This window comes from Kogia breviceps, chromosome 11, assembly GCF_026419965.1.
Source record: "Kogia breviceps isolate mKogBre1 chromosome 11, mKogBre1 haplotype 1, whole genome shotgun sequence".
In the NCBI taxonomy this organism is placed as follows: Eukaryota; Metazoa; Chordata; class Mammalia; order Artiodactyla; family Physeteridae; genus Kogia; species Kogia breviceps.
Window position 1 is genome coordinate 95,891,338 of NC_081320.1, and position 23,829 is coordinate 95,915,166.

A 23,829-nucleotide genomic window follows, 5' to 3' on the forward strand; every position below is an offset into this window, starting at 1 on the left:
GGGAAGTTCCTGGCCTAAACGTGGAGGCAGAGAAGCGCACGTGTCCGTGGCACCGTGGAGGACTCTACGGAACGCACCCGGGTCAGCGGAGGAAGTGGCGGGTTGGAGTCGGTGCAGGAGCCATTCGCGGGGAGCTGATCACTCATCTTTCAGAAGACACTTAGCCAGGGCCTTAAATAATGAATTAGAATTTCCCTGGTGAAAAAGAGGAGTGGCAGGCAGCCCAGGCAGGAGAAGCTGCAGACCTAGAGGCGCACGGGAACCCGGCGAGCTGGGGATCAGAGGGTGTCCTCTGAGCCCACGTCCAGGACCTGAGGGGCAGCCAGCCAGCCGGCGAGGGGGCAGGTCCTGGGCAGCCTTGCTTGCCAACCTGTTGGCAATGGCTCCACAGCTGAGAGGACAGGTAGGGATTCGCCCTGGGGAGACTGAAGCCCAGAACGTAACGTTTTCATGGTCCGTGGCTGGTGGAGGTTGGGAGGGGCTAAGAGACGGCGGTCCCACTGGGCAGGGCCGGAGACCCTGGCTACCTGTTCTCCCCAGGTGAGCCGCTGAAGGCGGAGGTGCAGGGGGGCTGCGAACAGGACTAGAGCTCTCTTGCTAACAGATTTTCCGGGGAGATTCTGAGCACAGATGGGAGGAGACAAGAAGTCTGGCGGTTAGAGCTAGGATGACAGTACATCCCTGCCTGTCGGTGGGAGGGAGAATGTGTCGTGCAACAGGGATCCTTTTGGAAATTACAGGTGGCAGGAGAGGAAGGACAACCACAGCCATCTCTGCCCTGCCGGCTCTGAGATAAGCCCACGGAGGCTGCTCCCTGGGCAACAAGCAGAGAGTAGCTTAGCAGAGCTCTGATTGGCAGGTGGCAGAGGCGGGTGACGGGGGTATCGTGAGGGTGCAGGATGCGGAGTAGGGCTTTTCTGCCACCTGAGTGCAGCCTCAGGACCCATCTGCCCAGGCCTTCTCTCCACCACCCCTGGCTGCTTGACCTCAAAGAGAGTCAGGGTTCCGAGGTCACCCGTTGACTGCCGAGCCCTGGCTGCTGCGGCTCAGGAAATGCTGTTTTGGCGATGTCGCTCCTGCTGTGCAAATCCTTCAGGGACTCTCTTATTCGACCTCAAATAAGAGTCATTAGGCGTTCCAGGCCCTCTGTCTTAATCCGGGTCCCCCCAGCAGGCCCAGAAACACGGACTAAAATGCAGTAGCCTATTGGGACGGCGAAGGGAACACTCGTAAGAAAGTGGGGTGAGACGGGGAGGGAGGGGAGAGGCTGGACCCTAAGCCCCCTGGGAAAACCCTCAAGCAGCAGAGGCCTCTGGTCCAAGGGCAAGGGAGCTGAGGCACAAGTACACCCAGGAACGGAGGGTTAATTCCTGGAAGCTGCGACCTTCCCTCTGAGGGGTAAGTGCACCCCGACGGGCAGAGAGAGCCCGAGGCCAAGAGGGGCAGGTGTTGGCAGGGTGCCTTGGGCACCTGAGCCCCGAAGCCTACGGGGGAGACGTGGGGGGAGCGCCAAGAAGAGGCGCCACTCACGGGCTGTGGGGTGATATTTCTGTCGACAAGCCCCGGTTCCCGCTGAGTGGTCCCCCTCCCTCTGGACCAGATCCAACTACCCTCACCCCCAGGAAACCCACTATAATCTGTCCTGCCTTTGAACTGACATAGTACTTTTTGTAACCTGTTTTGTCTTGTTATTTAATTAAAAGACAGACATTGAGGGACTTCCCTGGTGGTCCAGTGGTTAAGACTCCACGCTCCAGATGCAGGGGGCCTGGGTTCGATCCCTGGTCGGGGAACTAAGATCCCACATACCTCAACTAAGCCCGCGTGCTGCAACTACTGAGCCCGCACAGTCTAGAGCCCGCGCGCTGTGAAGCCTGCACGCCCAACGCAGCCTAGATAAATAAATAATAAATAAATAAACTTATTTTTTTTTTAAAGACATGGAGGAGCAAGAGAGAGAGTATAGGCAGCCAGTCAACCAGCTTTAGTTATGAATACTGGCTCCACCCCCTTTTAGCTGCTCAATTAAGTTACTCATCCACTTAGAGTCTCAGTTTCCTCTCCTGTGAAATGGGGACAATCTTACCCGATTTGCATGATTGTTGCAAGGATGACAGGTGATGTAGGTGAAGCCCTAAGCGTCGCGTGGCACGTGGAACACGCACACACGTACATCCTCACGTGTTTTGTCTTCCTCAATAGGAGACTCCTGTGGGGTGAGGACCACCCGTCTTGCTTCCTTAGACTTCCTTCTCGCCACCCCTAGAGTTTGTAGTGCTGGGCACTGGGTGGGAACTTCATGAACATTCAGCAGATACTCCCACACCTCTGTCTCCGGCTTCTCCCTCTCTCCTGTGCTCCAGGGCTGTAGGAGGCGCAGCCCAGATGTACCACCAATATCTCAAGTCCAAGGCGACTGAGATGGAACTTGCGTCCTCCTGCCTGTGGCTTCTCCTTCGGCCCCTGGCACACCACACCCACGCAGTTCCCCCCGACCCTTTCTGGAGGCTACGCTGCTGCCGAAAGCTGTGTGTCCCGACCAGCACCGAGTGGCCAGCCATCGTGGGTATCAGAAGGACCGCTGACTTGGTTTCTAGAACCCTGAGGTGCAGAATGGTTATGTCATATGATAGACTATTGTCAGGCCATCACTAAAAGTAATGCTCCTGAGGAATTTTCTATATGACCCAGGAAAATACAGAGTTCAAAATAAGGCCTCTAATATGTCATTTACGGATGTTTTTATGCATAGGGATATATTATATACATATTCTGTGTTTATGCAAAATATATACAAGAATATTGTATCGATATTGATAAGGTTCAAAGCCACATGTGAACAGCAATTGTCTAGTTGGCCCTACTTTTCTTCCTTGTATTTTTCTTTTATTAAATGTGAATTACTTTTATAATCAGAAAAATAGGTTTTAAAAATATATTTTCTCGGTGGTTCTCCAGATGGCACACAGGGGCAGGGCCGGGAGACGGGAGAGGGCCAGGCTGGGAGCAGGAGACCGGAGTCAGGGCGCATGTGTGAACTCCCTTGTCAAGACTCCAGGAAAGGAGGGGCCCCCCGCTGAGAGGGTCCCTAAGTCCTTCCAGCAACGTGGGTGGCCCATCTATACCATGCCTGGAGGAGTCTTTACATAACTGAGCAATAGTCAGTGACCATCTGGATTTATATCCACCCAACACACATATAATCACATGTATATGCACCAGACAGACATTTCCTGACTGTCCATGAAAGTACAGACTGGTCTGCCGCTCTGCCGTGCAAACCTTTCTCTGCTGCCTGCGCCGCTGTAGAGAGAGAAAGCCCCCAGCCCAGTGAGCCGCGGGCTCCAGGCACCTTCTCAGCATGGTCGCCCACCTCCTGCCTGGAGGTGCTCCGAAAGGGGAGGGCTGGAGCGGACAGAGCGCTCACCTCCTCCCGGGGCTGCAGGGCAGCTAGGAGGCCTAGAGCAGGGACCAGGGGGAGGCACAGGACCTGGGGACTTTCCCAGCACAGAAGCCAGCTGCAATTCTACCTTGTTTGTGTGCCCTCACTTTCCGGAGGTGGACCCCACCCTGGAGACGTCCTCCACCCTCCCTTCTCTCCCCACCCGGGTCTCCTTCTCTTGCGTATGTTGCTTGCTCCTCTGAACCAGATTCTGTACCTTGGAGGGTGGGGACTGGAGGGTGTGTCCCCAACTCCCTTCCAAACAGCAGGCAAGTGGGCTTGTCGGGCTGTGGCGCCCGTGCCCCGTGCTGCCAACCCATATGCTCTGTGTTGGTGGCCAGCTCCCGGCAGCTGCCAGCTCTTAGCAAGAGCCCAGGGCTGGAATCACGTGTCCTGGGGTCCCGCCGGGCTTCTTTCACTCGCTCTGGTCTGGGCTAAGCTACCTTCCACCCCTGAGCCTCCTCCTCATTTCCCTGTGTGTAAAATCCCCACCCTGCAGAGGGGCTGGGCAGCTCAGGAGGTGGCGGGAATGCACCTGCCCCCGGGGCTGTTGATTAAGAGCGATTCTCCCCGCCTTTTTCCTTCAAACCTCTAGCTCTGAAGCAGGCATCTGTGACCCTGCCATCCCTAAACTCACATAGCTGTGAGAAGGACTTCCTGAAGCAGTGGTTTTTCTCTTTCCACTTTCTGTGTGTGACAGTGGGATCCCACGCTTTTCCTTTGGGAAGATTTTGGGTTATTGAGACGGAAACGCAGAGGCAGGAAGGCAATATCCAGCTCTGATACCCAGTGTAGGATTCTGAGTCAGCAGCGAGACAGCACCCCCGAAACCCTGGATTTGTCCAGAAAGAAAGACTTTCTCAACCCAAGGCTCTTACCAACAAACACATCAAGAGCTAGACCTGGCCGATGATGTGGGAAGAGAAGTGGTAACTAGGAAGTTACTGTGCTGGGGTCCTGGGAACAGACACGTTCCCCTCCGGCCTGGAGCATCGTGCGCTAGAGGAGGGAGGAGGGAGAGGGGTGAGGTATGCCCCCCGGCCCTCCCCCCACACGTAGCTCAAGTGAGGGAGGTATGCAGACACGCAGGAAGCCCTGGGGAAACCTGTGCCCAGCAGAGTCCCCTGGCCCACAGCCCTGGCCTGGGAGAGGAGCCACCTTCCTCTTGGTGTGCAGGAGCTCGAGAGTGACCTGGGGACGGAGGGGTCCAGGTTAACGACGATGGAGCTGACTGACACCGTGAGCTCTGCAGACGATCTGGAAGCTCCCGGGCTCCCTGGGGAGGGGACACCCCGGCGCCAAGGAGGCCGGTGGATCAGAGAAGGCCAGAATGGAGAGGCTGCTGGGGCAAGACTGTGTGGCCAGAATCCAGAGGTCAGCATCGGCCACACTGCAAGGTCAAGCGGTCCGACACAAAGCCAGGGCCTAGCAAGAGCTCCCGGGGCACCAACACCCGGAGGAGCAAGGGAGCCGTCCCCACCCCCACGAGGCCACGCGAGCCTGCGCACGCTCACCCCCCACTCACAGGCACTCGCTCGCAGACACACACGCACCCAAACACAGGCACACACTCACACGCTCACTTGCACACACACACACACACACACTTGCAGACACACAACACACACACCCAAACACAGGCAGACACACACTCGCATGCTCGCTCGCACACACACACACTCACACTTGCAGACACACAACACACCCCCCCAAACACAGGCACACACTCGCAGACACACACACTCTCAGGCACACACACTCTCAGACACACACCCCTCACTCACAGACACAAACTTGCAGACACACACTTGAAGACATACACACACACACACACACACACACACCCAAACACAGGCACATACTCGCAACTCACACACTCGCAGACTCACACACACACAATTGCACCTGTGCCCCCACGTCTCAGAGGAGGAGCAGGCTGAGAGAGGATAACTGGAAATCTGAGAATTCACCCAAAGAGAACAAATGAAGAAGTCAGGCTGGAAGAGGTGAGAACTGTTTATTGGCAAATTCCAGTTTCTTTCTCCTGCTGCCCTCAGGGCGGGGATCCTGAGGAGGAAGGTTCGATCACAGCGGGTGGCTTGAGTGCTGTACAATCTGCACTCCCCAGTCCCCCAGGTCTCCCCTCACTGCTGTGGCCTTTCTCCGGTTCAGTCCAGTTGCCAGCAGGGCCTACCTTTCACACCCCACTTACCCAGCAGCCACCACAGGAGAGCCTGCCAGGAGCCGTCAGGGACAAAGGGGTAGGAGACGGAACCTCCCCCACCCATCCCCCAGGAGCTCACAGTGCTGATGGGAAGGAAGACTCCAGCTGGGCCGGGGTGTCATGAGAGCAGCTACCGCTCTGCTGTGAGAGGACTGTGCCGTAGAAGAGAGGGTCGTCCTATGCGGAGACATTTTTGTGGGACAGGAGAGTGAGGAAGGGCTTCCTGGAAGAGGCAGCACCTCTGAGAATTAGATGATGGAGTTAGATGACAGAAAGAAGAGACAGAGGGTATCCCATGTACCCATCCGCCCATCCAGTTATCCATCCATCCGCCCAGTGAGCCAGCCAACCAGCCACCAGTGGCCCTCTGACCACGGTACACCTGTTGCAGCGATGCTCGTGTATAGAGGAAAGAGCCAAGGCTGGGGCCAGTCAGGTGCGGCTAGAAGCCTGGCATGGCCACTTACTACTGCGTGGCCTTGGGCAGGTTTTCCCCGAGCCCCACTTTACTCACTTACGAACTGTGGACAGTTATGCCTTCCTAGATGAGATGCAACAAGGACCCCTCTGCCCCAGGCCCTCTGCATTCAGACACCATTCCACTGAGGGTGGGTTGTAGACCGTGGAGTCATGGGAAGCCAGCCCTGGAAGCTGGGGCCCAGGGAGCAGATGCAAGTCGCCCGAAGTCCAATAGTGAGTTGATGCCAGGACGGGGAGCAGACCGTGTGCTCCCTGCGTCTCCCTCCTCCCTGCCTCTGTCCAGGTTCACCTGAGACAAGGTCCCGCATCACTTCTCCGGCCCTCCCGACTCCTCCGGCCAGGACGGACCCCACCACCTCTCCCCACCTGCTGTGTGGTCAGGACTGCCTCTTCCCCACAGCCCCCCTTGCCCAGGGCCCTCCCTCCTTTGACAACGCACGAGAAGCCCCCCAACCCCGGGGAGGGTGCATTCCCTCCGGTTACCTGCCTCCACTTTTCAACCCTCCACTCAATCCCCATCCCCAGCCCCGCCACAGGCACCCCAAGAAGTCCTCAAAGTCTTCGTGTATCTCGTGTCCCTTCTGCACTTGACACTTCCCATGACCTGGCCCTCCTGGTCCTGCTCACACAGCTCTGATGGCTCCTCCTGGTCTCCGTGGCCTGTGCCCCTCTCCTTCCGGTCCCAGGAATCCCCTCTGCTCAGTCTCCCAACTCTTTCCGGGAAGGCCATCCATCGCTGGGGCTCCACTTACCATCCCCGGTCCCCGCAAGATGGAGTGAGTTCTGGGGGGTGGGGGACAGAGATGTCAGGTCACCCCAAATCACATGGAAACTAAACCCAAACAGCTCTCCGTCATCCATTGTTCTGCTGAGCACCACCGGGAAGGTCAGCAGAGGTCCGTGACTTGTCTGTCCCCCTGGCAGACCTCGGACAGTCCCTCCCCCCCATCACTGGCATGGCCTCCTAAATGGTCTCCCTACCTGCATCTCTGCCACTTTCCAGGGCATTGTCACCCTATCTCGAAAATTCTTCTTCTAACCAACAATCCAATCTTGCCACATCCTTGGTTTAGACTCCCCAGTCACTCCCTATGGCCTTGGGGATGGAGTTCATCCTGGCAGGAGACCCCAGGTCCTTCACGACACGGTCCCTGCTGGTGCAGCCCCATCTCAGGCGCCTTCCCCACACATGCTCCCCGTGTCCGGGCTGTCTTCTGCTTGCAGAGCCCTCGCTGTTCATCTCAACCATCCCTTATCCGTGAAGCACTCCGATATCCCCTCCCCCACCCCCAGCTACTGGCAAGGGTGCAACCATGCACAGCTGGACAGGAAGTGGGGTGACCAAGGTGCAAATGGGATTGCTACCTGATGGATGAGGAAGACGAGTCTCAAAGAGAGAGACTGACGTCCTTGGTGAGCAGCGGAGCCCTGCGCCATCGGCTCCAGGATTTACAGCGTCCAGAGAAATGCCAGGGGGCTGGTGTCTCTTTTTGCAGAAAATAGCTGGAAGCGCTGGCTCCAGTAATTACCATTTCTTCTGCTCTCTGAGGGGCTGCTGTCTTTGGAAAACTAATTACTAATAAGGTTTGCTCAACGGCTAGGGTAATCGCTAGAGAGAACTGTCTTTAGGGACTTATTCTGCCCAATTTGCGGCTTGATGTCACAAGCTAGCGTTCTGAGAAAACCATTCTGAGATGCAGAGGGTCAGTGCAGGGTGCCTCCTGGGCTGGGCAAGCCTCTTTGCGCCTGTCAAGCAGCCTCCTGCGGTCCATTCCTCCCTGGGGGGCCTACATGGCCAGAGAGGGCTGAGGGGGGGCATGAAAGTGGCCAGAGCCACCACCATCACCTCTAACAGGGCAGTTTTCCTCCCTTTGGGGCTGTTTCTGAATTTTCTTTTTCATGAACCCTTCACCTAGTAGCAAAAGAGGCATCCTGGTTTAATTCCCGCATCTGCCACAAACCTTAACTTCTTGATAGGTAAGATGAGGACAGTAATCCATGCCTTTGAGGCTGTGTGAGAACAAATAAGCCTGTGGATGCAAAGTAGTTGGCACCGTGCTGGGCACACAGTAGGCTCCCAATAAGGGTTTCCCCCTGTCATGGACTGAATATTTGCATCCCACCCCTGCTACTTCCTGTGTTGAAACCCTAACCCCAAAGTGATGGTATGTGGAGACAGGGGCCTTTGGGAGGTAATTAGGGTTAGATGAGGTCATGAGGGTGGGGCCCTCATGATGGGGTTAGTGCCCTTATCAGAAGAGACATGAGAGAGCCCACTCTCTCTTTCCCCACTTGCACACATGCAGGAAAGACCATGAGAGCACATGGTGGGAAGGTGGCCATCTACAACCCATGAAAAGAGCCTGACACCAGACACCAAGCCTGCTGGCACCTTATCTCAGACTTCCAGCCTCTAGAGCTGGGAGAAAACTAAATTTGTTGTTTAAGCCACTCAGTCTATGTTATGTTGTTGTGGAAGCTCTAGCTGACTAATACAACTCCCCCCATCCCCCTTCATTTGGGAGACAGCAGCTCAGCTGTGCCCGCTTCTTTTCTCAGCTCACAGGTGGAGAGAACTGTATGCTCCCCTGTGTGTAAAACTGTACGTGCCTGAAGAAGGGTCTGGAAGGTAGTTCACTGCAACGTGAACCACAGCTAACTGTCTCTGTGTGGTTGGACTTTATACTTTTACCTTGTACCTTTATGAATTATTTTAAGTTTTTATAATAAGCATATATCATATTTATAATAAAAGAAAAGCTCAGAAATTTCTTTTTGAGTGAGCTACCCAGAGCCTTCTCCCAGCGCCCCTGCTTTTTTGTGCCGAGGGGCCCGTCACAGTCTACCCTGGGCTGGAGAAAGTCACCAGGGTAGGCTGGCGCTCCACCCGACAGCTCAAGAGGTGGAGAAAAAAGACACACGTGCAGGTGTCCAGAAGGTGATGTTTCCCAGCTGCCTGTGGGCAACCAGCTTCTATCATTTTTATTAAAACACGTTCTGCTCTCCTTGGTACATAAGAGTATTCAGAACTGAACGTCGGGCTGATGGGTTGTGCCTTCTGCATCGTTGGTCACCGGCAGTTGGTGCAGCCATCATGTTTTTCTTGTCAAATGCTCAGAACCAAATGGAGATGACTTACTTTTTGTAATATGTTCCTATTTCTTCCCCCAAATCAGTTCCATTGATCTGTTTCAAACAGTTGGTGTAAATATTCTTTTTTAGTTGCTAGTGCAAATCGTAAATATGTATTTAAGGGTTTTTTTTCAAAGACTTGGAAATATTTCTATGTCCCCAAAGCTCCCCTGACAGAAGAAAGGTCAACCGTCTTCCTGTCCAGCTTTGTCTCCCACGGGGCTCAGAGCTGCAGACGGGCCAGACTCTGGGGCCATGCGCCCTCTGCTCTGGGTGGCCTGGGAGGGTCCCTTGTCCTCTGGACCTCAGTGTCCCCAGATGCAAGAAAAGCAGTGAGCAGAAAGAGCTCTCTGCCCACCCCTTGCCCGGAGCCCGAGCAACCACGGCTGTGGGGAAAGTCACTGGTCAGCCCTGGTCAGCCGAGAGACCTGGTGGGCAGACACGCACGGACCCTAAGCAGGGAAGGTAGGGGCGTGATGGTTTCCGTGTGGCTCCAGGTACAGACCTATAAGGTTGGAGAACTGCTGGCCTCTAATAAGCTATAGGACCACATTGTGCGTCCAGGTTCCCATCTGCAAAGCAAGGAGGGGGTCAAAATAACACTGCCTCGGGGGTTGTTGTAGGACCAGGAGGGATGGGGGCTGGAGAGGGAGGTGCGGGGGGGCGGGGGCTTGATGCACGTACACTCCCGTCTGGAGCTCACTGGTGTTAGCTGTTAGCCTCCGGGGAGGGGCCTGGGGCAGGGGCGGGGCTGCAGGAGGCCCACCTCCGCATCACCTCTGCCTGTCCTGTCCTGTTCACAATGTCTTTGCATCAGAGGCTTAAGATCCGCCTCAACACTTCACCTTTCAAGACGCTGGAAAGGCAGCGCCTCCGGAGGATGTGCTGAGAGAGGGTAGCTCTCCCTGGCTTCTTCCCCTCGGCACCACTCGGGACCCGCGCAACCTCAGTCTCTGGTGCCCTCCCCGCCGGCTCAGAACCAGAGCCCCAGGCCCAGGCCCCTGCGTGGCCCTGCTCTGTCTCACTGCAGGTCCAGCCTGGAGCTCTGCTTCTTCCCACCGCTGGCTTCTGGTCTTCGGCTCCACGAAGCGCCCTTAGCTTCCTGCCTGAGGCTGGGTGGCCTCCCGTTCCACCAGCGACTCATTCGTCAGGGGTAAGCGGAGTCCGCAGACATTTCTATCGGGCCTGCAACGTAGTGCAGGAGGGGAGCGGGCAGGGAAGGGGCCAGAAGGCAGGCGCGAAGTGACCGTCTACGGAGTGGCCGCCTCCCCTGCCTCGGACGTGAGGCCTTGTTAGCTCTAATTCGCACCAGCACTGGGAGAGGGGTGTTACTTCCCGGATCCGGGAGATCACGCAATCCCTCCAGCCGAACAGAACCAATCACAGTGGGAACCGAGGCCGGCTGACTCTGGTGGCCTTGTGCTTTCCTCCAAACTGCGTTCCATCCAGTAACCCAGAGAATGCTGGCTCGAAGAGCCGGGTACTCGGCCTCAGGGCACGGCTTTGTTTCCTAGCAGGAAGCTTTGTGGGTACACAGATCAGACAGCTGGCAACTCCCAGGACCGTCGTTATTTCAAACGATCTGTCTCGTTGTCCTCATAATCTGTGAGGGTGTCTTGGAAATCCCAGTCTTTGTGTGCTCAGACGGCTTCTGGGTTCCCTTCTGCACTTATAAGTCAGAGGTTTATCCCCAGCCCAGGGCCCCACCCTTTAGCTTAGGGCTCTGAGCAGGGATCAGAATCAGGGATCTTTTTTTTTTTTTTTTTTGTGGTACGCGGGCCTCTCACTGCTGTGGCCTCTCCCGCTGCGGAGCACAGGCTCCGGACGTGCAGGCTCAGCGGCCACGGCTCACGGGCCCAGCCGCTCCGCGGCACGTGGGATCCTCCCGGACCGGGGCGCGAACCCGCGTCCCCTGCATCGGCAGGCGGACTCTCAACCACTGCGCCACCAGGGAAGCCCCAGGGGTCTTTTTTGACATCCTCCCTTGGGATGAAGTGGCACCCCACCCCCTGTGACGTTTCTCTCCCGCCTTCCTAAGGGCGGGGCTCTGGCCTCATTCACCTCAAAACCCCCAGAACAGGGCAGGGTTGACCAAGGTGTGCTTCATTAGCATAAACCAAGCCCCCCTCACTCCAGAAATTACAAGGGTTTTAGGAGCGCTGTGTCGGAAACTGAGGGCAGAGACCCAATACACATTTCTTAGTTTGTCACAGTCTCCGTCCTCCTTGGAGGCCCTGTCGTCTCAAGGAGAGTCCACAGGGCTAAGTGGCTGCTCTCTGGCCTCCAGGCTTAGTTCTATAAGTCACTGTTTGCTGACCAGCAGGGCCGGTGGATTGATGGGTCCCACAGCCGAGTGGCCAGGAGCCCAGTCCTGGCCCTGGTCCAGGCTCCCATCGCCCCAGGCCAGTTGTTCTGAAAGCGTGGCCCCCAAAAGCAGTGTCAGCATCACCTGGAAAACTATTCAAAATGCAGATTCTCAGGCTCCACCGCACACCACTGAATCAGAAGCTCTGGGTGGGACCAGTGGCCTGTGTTTTAACACACCCTCAGGGGATTGCGATCCAGGCTCACATGTGAGGACGCTGCCCTGCGCTGCCCCTTTACACACTGGCCAGAGCACAGTCTCTGTCCCCAGAGATGCTGAGGGGACCACCCTCATCCAAGCTGGGTGCCGGGTGCTGTGGAGAGTGTGAACCCGGGGGCTGGGGGCCCAGAGCGAGAGGGACTCAGGGTTCTGAAGGTGGGATCTGGGCCGATCCCTGAAGGATGTGAATGAGGAGCCTGTGGATATGGGGGAGGAAACAGAGGATGTCCCCCCAGGACAAGGGTCAGAGCTTTTCCCCGGAGGTCAGGGGAGACAGGTGTTCTGACAGCACCTTTGCAATTCAGCTCCTTCCCAGACAGGAGTCCCCCAGACCCCACGCTGGGTATCTGTTGTTTGCTCTCCTTGGAGCCTCTGGAAGGATGAGCTTCGATGTCCAAGTGCAAAAGCTCCTTCTCCGCGGACTTGCCTCTGCTGGGCTCTGGTGTCACAGGCTGGACGCAGATCCCCAGGCTGTGGAGCTGAGAAGGGCGCAGCCCAAACCAGAGGGGGCTCCGCTGTCCAGAGAGTCTTGGTGGGGGTGGGGCTCCGCTGGGAGAAGAGGTGGGAGGAGGAGGGAAGGGACGGGGGACTGGGGGGCGGTGAATGGTGGAGGGGGTGGAGCCTTCCGGTCAAGCCCCTCCCACTTCCGTAGGCACCCCCCCCCCTCCCCCTGCAGCAGAGGCCATTCCTGAGTCTGAGTCCCACTCTGTGCCTTTAATTAGGATGACGTTTTGGCATGTGGGACCCCATGCCGGCGAAGGCCCCGCCAGCCCTACAATTACAAGGTTGTTTCTCAGTTTCGGATTCTGCCTCTCTAGAGCAGCGATCTGCATTCCAGGCTCCAGTTCGGGCTCATTCATTCCCCAAATGCTGCGGAGCACAGGCTCTGGGCAGCCACGTGGCCCACGACGCGTGATCTGAGACACGCCCGGCCTCCCCAATATTCCTCTCCTGATGTTCCGTCATCTATAGAGAGGATGATTAGCAAGGACCAGACACTGGGTTAAAAGAAAAACAGAAACCCGGACGATGGAAAGGGCTCCCACAACCCAGCCACTCAGTCCCCGTGAGGCTGGAGGGCGGAAGTGCGGCTGGAGGGCGGAAGTGCATCCGCCTGTTGATCTCCTTTGGCCTAAACAGGTTGTGCGGGAGCGGAGGAGGCCGGAGACAACTGCAGACCGGGGTGATGCTGCTATATTAAGATGAGTTACACTGAGCAGCAAACATTTGAATCATTCCCAGAACCCTAACTGCTTGGATTTGAATATGCATGAGAAGCTGCCCAGAAATGACTAAAATACATGCATACGTATATGTAGTCAAAAAGCCAAACAGCTCTGGGGTGAAGAGTAACAAAAGGCAATTTTCCACTCTGGTGAAAGGGTGTGGGTAGAGTACAGGCCTCGTGTTGCATTGATTGATGAAGACTCATTCACAACCAAGGTGCAGAGCCGGGGGCCCACAGGAAGGCCTTTCATCTGCGCTGCAAGCCTGCAAGGTAGGAAGTGCTTTCCCCACTTACGGATGGGAGCGCACGCTGTCAGAGTTAAGCTCATACCGCTGGTCGGTGCTGGGGGGGAGTCTGAGCTGTTGTCTCCGGGCCCAAAGCCCCGCCCTTTCCATGCAGACTCTGTCTCAGACACTGAAAAGATCCCACACTTATCCACTGTGGTCCTTCGGGTTCAGGCTTTACAAAAATATTATTGACTTCTGCTTCCTGAACTTATGCACACAAGGAGTCAGCTGGGCCCATGAACAGGTGTTGAACAGGAGCAATCAGGAAAGAAAGATTTCTTGGAAATTCAGTGATAACTGCGAAAAAATCAGACAACTAGAAGAGTGATAAAACGGGCATAGCCGAACACCAAATCAATGATATAGACAGTAAAACCAAGGAAGTCTTCAAACACAGGGCAGAAAGGCAAGAGAAAGCAAAACACACACACACACAAAGCAAAGTTACTCTTAATACACATGAAAAATGGGTCCTCGATTTCTTTTTTTTAATTTTTATTTATTTATTTATTTTTGGCTGCGTTTGGTCCTCCTTGCTGCACGCAGGCTCTCTCTAGTTGCGGCGAGCGGGGCGGTGCCCGGGCTTCTCATTGCGGTGGCTTCTCTTGTTGCGGAGCACGGGCCCAGCAGTTGTGGCTCACGGGCTCTAGAGCGCAGGCTCAGCAGTCGTGACGCACGGGCTTAGTTGCTCTGCGGTCTGTGGGATCTTCCCAGACCAGGGCTCGAACCCGTGTCCCCTGCATCGGCAGGCGGATTCTTAACCCCTGCGCCACCAGGGAAGCCCCTGAGCTCCCCCCACTTTGAAGTGAGGCTTCCCCAGGAGCAGCAGAAACAGTGAGGCCTGCAGGCAGGGCTGTGGAATCCTTCTCTTCCGCCAGGCCCTGCTTGGGCGAAGTCAGCTGTAAGTCTCTCCCTGTTTCCACCACCCAGAGCAGGCACTGGCCGCCCTCTCAGAAAACCCCCAGCGTTAGGCCTCGGAGCTCATCCAGGATGCCATGGACACGGCCCGTGTCTGCATGGACTGGGCAGGGGGTCGGGAACAAGAGTGGGACTTGATGGAGGGAGGTCCCAGCTTCCCTGTGAACACTCAGGGAGCGCCTCTCTGTGCCCACGGGCATGACGCGAGGCACTGCTACAGAGGGAGGGCGTGGTCCCCACCGCCAAGAGACCAGAAAGCCCTTCACAAAATGTAGAGAAAAGAAGCTCTAGGTCTGGCCAGGAGCCAGGCTGCCCATGGCACAGTGACATGCACATAGTGGGTGACAATAAGTTCATCCCATTATATTTCCTGTGGCCCCACAGTGGACCAGGCACTGCTCTAGGTGCCAAGAGACACATCTGTGACCCAGGTGCAAACCCAACCTCAGGGGACTCACAGCCCCGGTCACTGTCCCACACCAGCGGCACTGAGAAGAGGCCGAGGGAGGCTGGGAAAGCAAAGGCCTCCAGCCCCAGGGAAGGGCTCTGTCCTGGCCCAGCTACTCTGCACCGTCCCCCGCCACCGGCTGTCCCGTTAGAGGGAAATCATGGACAAGCTGATTAAGCTCTCCAAGCCTCGGTTTTCTAGAAATGTGAGAAAGGGTCACTTATCCGGAGAGACTGGTCCCTGCCGGCACACCCCCTTCCTGTGCTCCGAGCAGGCAGCTAAGAAGGATGTTTGGGGTTCTTGTCTCCCACGTGCCATGCCTGTCTGATCCGGGAGCAGGGCGTGGCTGGTGCCCCTGGGGGTGGCAAGTAGATCTGCCTGCAGTCCCTGCCTTTGTCCGCGGTGAACCAGGTTCAGGGAAAGACAGGAAATTGGAGCGGGAAGGAGCGGCTTTGGGGTGCACCAACGGGCCTAGCATCTTCCTCCTTTCATTTAGAAGGCAGGCGTTGATTTGTTTTTGCGTGTGTGCACGTGCGCACACACACACACACACACACACGTCCTGCCCTTTCACTGTGTGCTCTATGAGAAGCAGAATGAAATGGACCCCTCATTCTGAATGTGAAGTTCAAGGCCTTAAAAGGCCAAGAGGTTTTAACAAACGTTTGAAAGGACGTCTGCTAAGTACTTTCAGGCGGTCAGCCCCGGGCTCTGCTACGACACGCTGCCCAACCACCTGTGTAAGTAAGGGGGGGCTGTTAGTGGGGCCGGTTTTCAGTCTAATTCCTAAAACGTCAGCGCCAAGCCTTGGTTCAAACCTGTAGCCAGGAGTGGGTGAGGGTGGGTGAGGCGTGGACAGAGAGGGGAGGTGAGCACAGAGGTGGGACCAGGGGTCTGATTCTGACTGCTGCCGTGTGACTTTAGGCCGTCACGTGATCTGCCCCAGCGGCCGCTTCCCCGAGGACAGAGTGGGGTAGCTGACTCCACGACCTGTCCAGCACCGTTTCTGCCCCCAGGGCGCCAGGGGGCCCCTCTCCAGACCCTGCAGGAGGCGACCTCACCTCTGAGAAGGGAAGATGGCATCACAGCCGGGTCTGGACGCAGGGACAGAAGCCGACAGTGGAAAAGTGGGAGAAGGTCAGTAGGGAGGCTAGGAGGCCCCCGCGCACAGGTGGGGAGCACAGACTCTCCAGCGTGTGCGGTGAGAAGAGCCACCTCGTCTGGTGTGATGTTGGGGGCGGTGGGAGATAAAGCTGGAGGGGTGTTGGCAGGCTGCCATGGAGGCCCTGAGGGCCCAGCCCAGCAGTCTGAACTCGGCCTTGGGTTGGGGAGACACAGAAGGGAGGGCGAGCCGGGTTCTGGCTCACACCTCCGACTCCCACACTCAGGTGCAAGGTGTGGACAGCGGCCGGCGCCCCCCCGGGGGCTCCAGTTTACCTGCGATCTGGCTAGGCCTCCCTGGGGCCTGTGCCCCAAGGCCAGGGCAGATGCTCCCCGCCAAATCTAGCAAAGAGCCAGACAGGTCAAATGTGGCAGACGCAAGGCCCTTGGCTTCAAGCAACAGCTCCCAACCTCTTAGCCAACATGTGCAGCATCAGAAACCAGCCGGTGTGTTAATATTCGCACCTTCTCCCCAGTCTGGGCTGCCAACATAGCAGGACGGGTCCCATTTTCCCAGCCAAGCCCTTGTCAGCGGCATGATAGTTTGCATCTGGGGACAAGGTGTGGCTGCTGGCAGCTCCCGTTCAGGGCGAGTCTTTTGCCCTGAAGGAACCCAGAGGCTAAGCTGGTTCCTTGGGATGGGACGCTGCCCTGCCAGGTGGTGGGCACCAGGTCCAAGCTGGAGCTCCACACTGACCTCTCTGGCTGTGTGACCACAGGCCATGGGTCTCACCCGAAGCCAGAGCAGTCATGGGAAATAAAGTCGTGGCTGCAGCAGCCCCGGCTCCAAGTATGGCTGAGAGCGTCAAAAACAATGAAATGATGGAGCATCACGTCTCCTAACTCTTGTTTTCATTTTGTTCCCCTTTGGAACCCCACAGCATTCCTGCCGCTACGTCTTAGGCCGCTGCAAGTGGAGAAAAGCATTACGGGGAGCTTCCTCTTCAGATTACGGCTACGGCTGAAACCTCCTTGCAAATCTGCTGCCAGACGCAGTCCCGCGAGCTGTCTTCTCACAGGCGCAAAGGTGGGGGGCCCCTCAGGAAACACCTGTCTCTCGTCTCCCTGGGAGATGTCAAGAGATTGGTGAGACATTGAATTATCCTCTTGTGGGGGACCAGGGAGGACCAGGCAGCCCCAGGCAGCCCCTTCCCAGACAGGCGGAGGTGCCTCGAAACCATTCCCCACGCTGGCCTGTCATCTGCTGAAATTGCCCCATTAGCGGGACCCCTTTAAATCAGGCAATTTGCACCCCTCACTGTAACCTCCGGCAATTGCTAAGGTCTTACCTGCCTCTGTCAGGTTTCCTCAGGGAGCGTGGGTGAAATAATTCCAGGTCTTGTCATTTTCACGGATTTTTCGTACCCATTTTCTGGGTATTTCATTTCGTTGTTGTGTGTGGTACCTCCAGACCCCAGATGGTAAGTTTTAATCTCCAGACACCTCCTACCATTGCCAAGATGGATCCTGAACTCAGCATGGCCCGAGCATCTGGTCCAAAGCTGCTTGCCCGAGAAAATGTTTTCCTTTTCCTTCGTTTTCTTTCCTTAAAAGCACCACCGCCAGAGCCAGTCCATCTGCAGAGATGCCTTCCCGGGAGATCAGACGATGGCATCCTGCACCTTGTTTGGAAGCTCAGGGTAAACATTAAGTGGAGGCCGTGGGGCGTGTCGCCGCCTGGCTCCAGATGAGTGTGGGCTGCAGGCTGTGGGCTCAGCTCGCACTTCCGCCGCCAAGGAGCAGCGTGTTCTTTCGGCCCTCCGGCCTCGGTCTCCCCACCTGTAAAACTCAGGCTGGCTAGCTCACCGCATGGTTTGTTCACACTCACACACACACACACACACACACACACACACACACACACACACACACACACACACTCCCAGTTCTCTATTTTCAAAATGAGTTCATTACGTGCTCCCGATGTTATGAGAAGCACAGCAAGCTGGACCCCGCAATCTAGCTGTGCTTCAGGACTCTCGTTAAACCCCCCTCACTCAGCTGTGCACGATATGCAGCCACAGTTTTTCTGTCAGTACGATGCAGGGGGCCGGGGGCAGGGGAGGTTGGACTAGATGATGCCTAGTTTTCTTTCTTATTTTTTTTTTTTTTTCGGCACGCGGGCCTCTCACTGTCGTGGCCTCTCCCGTTGCGGAGCACAGGCTCCGGACGCGCGGGCCCAGCGGCCACGGCTCACGGGCCCAGCCGCTCCGCAGCACGTGGGATCCTCCCGGACCGGGGCACGAACCCGCGTCCCCTGCATCGGCAGGCGGACTCTCAACCGCTGCGCCACCAGGGAAGCCCTGTTTTTCTTTTACCTTGGATTATTCTGTGATTCCAGAAACCATACCTTTCTTTCTCTCTCCCTCTTTCAATAGAAATTAACAGCTCACGGGAGGTTTGTCAGATCCTCCTGCGTCAGAGAAGAGGGTGTTAGGTGATGGTCCTAGGATGGGGGCGGAGGATGTGGTAAGAGGAAAGGAGGGAGAGAAGCCACCTCGCAGAGCAGGAACTGGGACCACAGAAGCTCATGCGGGAAACCAGGAGTCGGGGCTTCCTGCGGGAAAGAAGGAGGGGGCTGAGACCCGACGCTCCGTGAGGCGGGCACGGCCTCGCCTGCTCCGAGCTGGCCCCGCACCCCATGTCTTTGCTCACGCGGCGTCTCTGCTTCTGTTTCTCTCCACACTCATCATTCAAGGCCTGACGTGGTGCTTGTTTCCTGTAGCCCAGGCTTGGCATACTCTTAATGTAAAGGGCCCGTAAGAAGCAGTTTGGGCTCTGAGGCCATGTGGTCTCCACCGCAGCTCTTCAGCTTTGCCCTTGTCGCCCGAGAGCAGCCAGAGACAACCCGCGAGCAAGGGGCGTGACTCTATTCCTAAAGCATTTATTTGAAGTTCAGGTACTTTTCACCTGTCACAAAATGTCATTCTTCCCTTTATTGTTATAGAATGTAGAAACCCTTCTTAACTCGTGGCCTGTACAAACACAGGCAAGGGTCCGCAGCTCACCAGCTCCTGCTCTGGCCGCTTGCTACGCAGAGTGCAGTCCACGGACCAGCTGTATCAGCTTCACCCGGCAGCTTGCTGGAGATGCCGAAGTTCAGGGGCCCGCCCCGAGCGACTGATTCAAAGTCTGCATTTTAGCAAAATCTCTGGCTGACCCCTGTGCACTTTAAAGCTTAAAAAATACTGAGGCCTGGGTGTCACCCGGGGATTCTAATGTAGTAAGTGTGCATGCAGCCTGAACACTGAGATTTTGTAAAGCTCCCCAGCTGATTTTGTTGTGCCCCAGGAAGATCCCTAGGGAGAGAGGGCAGCCCCTCCCTCCACCCGGCTCCAAAAGCTCTCTGGTCACTCAGCCACGACAAAGCATGTCACTCTATGTGCACGTGACGCTCTGAGCTCCTCTGGGACCAGGACCCTGTGTAAGCCTCATTCACGGAAGAGCTCAGACAAACTGCTCACCCTCTTGGGAGTCAGTCTCCTCCTAAGGGTGGATGAGATGGGCTCTGAGTGTTTTCGTAGCAGTAAAGACACTCTCCCCGGGGAATTCCTTGGTGGTCCAGTGGTTAGGACTCAGCACTTTCACGGCCGAGGGCCTGGGTTCTATCCCTGGTCAGGGAACTAAGATCCCATAAGAAGTCACCAGGTGTGGAAAAAAAAAAAAAAAAAGACGCAGTCCCCTGACCCCAGGTGAATACTAGGGAAGGTGCCTCACCCCCTGGACTCTCTCCAACCCTGAAATTCTTCCCTGCTCTGGGCTGAGAGCTGTCAAGCCAGCAGCACAGGCTTGGGGCTTCCCAAGGACTCTGGGGGCACGGGACAAAGAGAGGCAAGCCTACCCAACTCAGTTGCATTCAGCAGGCCCCACTGAGCCCCAGGGATGCCAAGCCATCCCCTCCTCCCGGGCCTCTCCTCCCTCCCACTGAGTCCCACAGCCCTGGGCCCACCTCTTCCTCTGCCTTCCGTGGTCCCCTGACCCAGTATTCCCTGGAGAAACGTGTGAGGGAGGGGTGCACAACATTGCCTCAGGGCCCGCACCTCACGGGGAGAGCTCTGACTCTCTCCTCCCTTCAGGGCCCCTACAGCGTGGCAGCCTCCCACCCCCTGGAGTCCCCAACCCAACAGGTCCGCAGCCCTAGGCTTGCAAATCCTGGAAGGGGACCCGAGAAAGCATCCCTCTTCATACATATGGGAAAACCAGAGCCCAGAGAAGGAAAGACCTGCCCAAGATGGTGCGGACCAGGGACTACCTCCCCTCCCCCTCCTCCTAGACCTCCCCCTCCCCTCAGAGGGCTTCTGCACCCACTGCCCCAGGAGGGGAAGGAAATACAGAGCTCTGGGGTTTGTGGAAGGTGGAAAGCCAGAGAGAGGGGCCTGCTGGGACCAACTCCGAGCCAAGGGGACTGCCTTTGACAAGAAGAGTGTGACAGTGCCCTGTGGCCACCACTCCCCCGTCTGCATACCAGCCCAGCCCTGTGGAGGCCAGAGTGGGAAGCTGTGCCCCTCACCCGTCTCCCAGCACACAGCAATGGAAACACCTGCCGTTTACTGAGTAGCTACTATGTGCCAGGCACTGTGCTAAGCACTGCGATTCCCCGAAGTAATTCTTCCAGTTAATAAATGGTCAGAGTGAGGATCAGAGGGGTTAAGCAACAGGCCTAAGGTCACACAGCAAGTAAGGGAGTGGTAAGGGAGGGATGGTGGAGAACAGTGTGTAAGCTAGAAGGCTTCTCAGAGATCACATCCTCATTCCCTGGAATTCAAATCTAGGTCTGTCTGTGTCTGCTCCCCGGGGGCTCGCAAACCAGGCTGGCAGCGGGCCACCCGGGAGCGTGCTCAAGTGTGTCCATGCAGCTGGTACCTCAGAAGTGCTGGTTCTAGGAGAAAGGATGAGCTGGAAGAGAGGCACGTCCACCCCGAGGAAGCTCAACCCCTCTCCTGGGCTGCAGACCCTCCCCTCATGGCCCAAGCACACACCTCTGTCCCAAGACCTCCTCACATCCAAGAGAATGAAGGTGCTTCGGGGGTCATCAGACCTGGGACTGAATCCCTGCTCTGTGTGCCCTGGGCCCTCAGTTTCTTCTTCTCTAAAAGGGGGTGGGTGGGGCGGCCTACCTAGCTAGCAGGGTTGCTGGAAGGAATGGAAAGTTGTTGTGAAAAGGGCCTTGCACACACAGGTGATTAAGAGACGGTAACCCCACTTCTTGGTGTTCCCCGTTCCGTGAATTCCTCCTCTCCTGGGAGTGAGCTTTTCCTCAGAAGGAAACAGGAGGCACAGAGCCTCCTGGATTGTGGCGTGGCAAAGCTCCCTGGGCTGAACCCTATGTACGAGCCCTTCTTTAACTAGCCCTCGGCCAAAAATAAACCCTCTGGGCTGCACACCTACCTCCCGGGAGGGGCTGAGCCACATCTGGGAGTGGGGGGGTGGGGTGTGTGTGGCGGGGGACAGGGTGGGGAGCGGCCAGCCTGTGACAGAACCTACAACACAGGCGGGCGCAGAGAGCAGGAGGCTTTATTGAAGGAGATACAGAACCGGGCGAGGGCTCCTGCCGGCAGCCAGACCACAGCCCTCGCCACCCCACACCGTCAGTGATCCCGGGACTCCCCTCCCCGCCCCCGGCCCCTGGACAGCCGGAAACACGAAGGGATCTTACCCGGCCTCATCAGAGGTGCCCAAGGGGGCCTTCAGAGTTCTGTTCAGGAGAGGGTTGGGGGACAAAGGACAGCCCCTCCCGGGCAGTCACTGGCAGGCCTGCCACCCCCGTCCATCCCTCTATCCACCAGCCCAGTCCCTCCGTCACTTGCAGCTCTGGAGCCGGGTCCTGTGGTGCTTCTCCTCGGTCAGCAGGGGGATGAAGGTGTCGCTGCGGGAGGTCTTCAGCTGGCTGCTCCAGCTCGGCCCCTCCTTCCCGGCGGGCTCTGGCGGGAGGATGTCCAGGTCGCCGCGGGAGCCCCCGGTCTTGCCCTCGCCCACACTGCTGGAGTTGAGCTCCATCAACTCCAGCTCGTGCTTGGCTGCCGTTTCCAGGACCCGCTGCTTGTTGTAGTATCTGACAAAGTTGTTGATGATGGGGTGGATGGGCAGGGCAATGGCAATGACCCCACACAGGAAGCTGATGGCTGCGTTGAGCTTGCCCAGGGCGGTCTTGGGGTAGATGTCCCCGTAGCCAACCGTGGTCATCGTGATGATGGCCCACCAGAAGGACTGCGGGATGCTCTTAAACAAGGTCTCCGGGTGGCTCTGCTCCATGGTGTAGCCCAGGGCCGAGAAGACGAAGATGCCCACGGCCAGGTACATGAGCAGCAGCCCCAGTTCCTTGAAGCTGCGCTTGAGGGCGTAGGTGAGGGTCTGCAGCCCCGAGGAGTGGCGCGCCAGCTTGAAGATGCGGGCGATACGCATGATCCGCAGGGCCTGCACGGCCTGCTGCACGTTGGTCAGCTCCATCATGCGGGCGCCCAGGTGCGTGAGCGTGAGGCCCACGTAGAAGGGGAGGATGGCCAGCACGTCCACGATGTTCATGAAGGACAGCGCGAAGTGCAGCTTGTTGGGCGAGGAGAAGAGGCGCAGCAGGTACTCCAGCGTGAACCAGCCGATGCACGCCGTCTCCACGCTCTCCAGCGCCGGATGCTCCACGCGGTTGCCCTCGGCGTCCAGCACCTGCAGCTCGGGGATGGTACCCATGCACATGACCACCGACGAGACGAGGATGAGCAGGAAGGACAGCACGGCCACCACCCGCGCCGGACACGAAGACTCGGGCTTCTCCAGGAACTTCCAGACGCACTTCTGGCAGCGCTGCCAGCGGCCCTCGGCCGTGTCCACGCCCAGGTCGTCCAGAATGAGCTGCACGCGGCGCGCGATCTCCTCCAGCTCCTCGCGCTTCTCGCTCAGGTGGCTCTTGCAGCAGTCGTCCAGGAACTTGAGGTCCACCTTCCAGAAGTCCATCTCGTTCTTGAAGCAGATGGGGCAGATGCCCTTCTTCATGTGGACCTCCCCGAAATAGTACACCTCGATGACACACTTGAACGCGTCCGGGTCCCTGTCGAAGTAGAACTCGCGCTTCCCGGGGTCGTAGTCGTCGCACAGGGAGAAGATGGTGTCGTAGCCCCCGGCCAAGCAGTCGATGAGCTCCGCCAGCCGGGTCTCGGGGTACCGGCTGAGGAGGTCTCCGTACAGCACCCGCCGCACGCCTCCCACGTTGACGACGATCTCCATGTCGTCTCCCGCCCGGGAGCCCCGGCTGCCCGGCTCCGGGAGGCTGCGCTCCCCGGCCCCGTCCATCCTCCCGGCGAGTGCCCGCGCGGCCTCGGCTCCGCGCGCCGCCGCCGCCGCCGGGGGGTCCGGCGGGTGCCGCCGCTGCGCGGCCCTCGGGGAAGCCCGGCCGGCGCCCGCCTGCCTGCAGGCGCGGTCACAGCGGGCGGCGGCGGGCCGGGGCGCGCCGCGGGGGAGGCAGGCGCCTGGCGGCGGGGCTCCGGGCGGGCATCCGGGCGCCGGGGCGCGCCGGCGGGGGGCTCTCGCGGCCACCGGCCTCGCCCCGAGCGCTCACGCCGGCTCCCGGGTGCCGCGATCCGCCGCTTCGGCCCGGCCTCCGGCGGGAGTGGGGTCCCCTCGTGGGCGGCAGGCACCGTCCTCCGTCCCCGGGCGCGCGGGTCCCCGCGTGCGACCCCGGCGCGAGACGGCCCCGCGGCCGCCGGCCCCGCGCAGCCCGCCGAGTTGTGCGGAGAGCAACTTGGGCTTGCTGTGCCCGAGCCGGTTCCAAACACAATAGGAATTCCAGCCTGACGTCAGGAGCTGTTCAAACTGTACCCTCTTCTGGTGAAATTCTGCACGGCACACGCGGCAGCTGCAGGGGAACGGGTTAACCCTTGGGCAGACGGGCACAGCGGCGCGCCGGCCACCGCCAGTGCCGCGCGGCTGCCCGG

The 23,829-nt window shown here is 57.8% G+C and overlaps 1 protein-coding gene across 1 annotated transcript; it reads right to left on the reverse strand.

Annotated features, from left to right (window-relative positions):
* Positions 1–21,398: 21,398 nt before the first annotated feature.
* Positions 21,399–23,228, reverse strand: KCNF1 (potassium voltage-gated channel modifier subfamily F member 1). Its single transcript, XM_059078399.2, has one exon. It carries the CDS (start codon positions 23,186–23,188, stop codon positions 21,704–21,706), a length of 1,485 nt encoding a protein of 494 aa, XP_058934382.1. The 5' UTR covers positions 23,189–23,228; the 3' UTR covers positions 21,399–21,703.
* Positions 23,229–23,829: the final 601 nt, after the last annotated feature.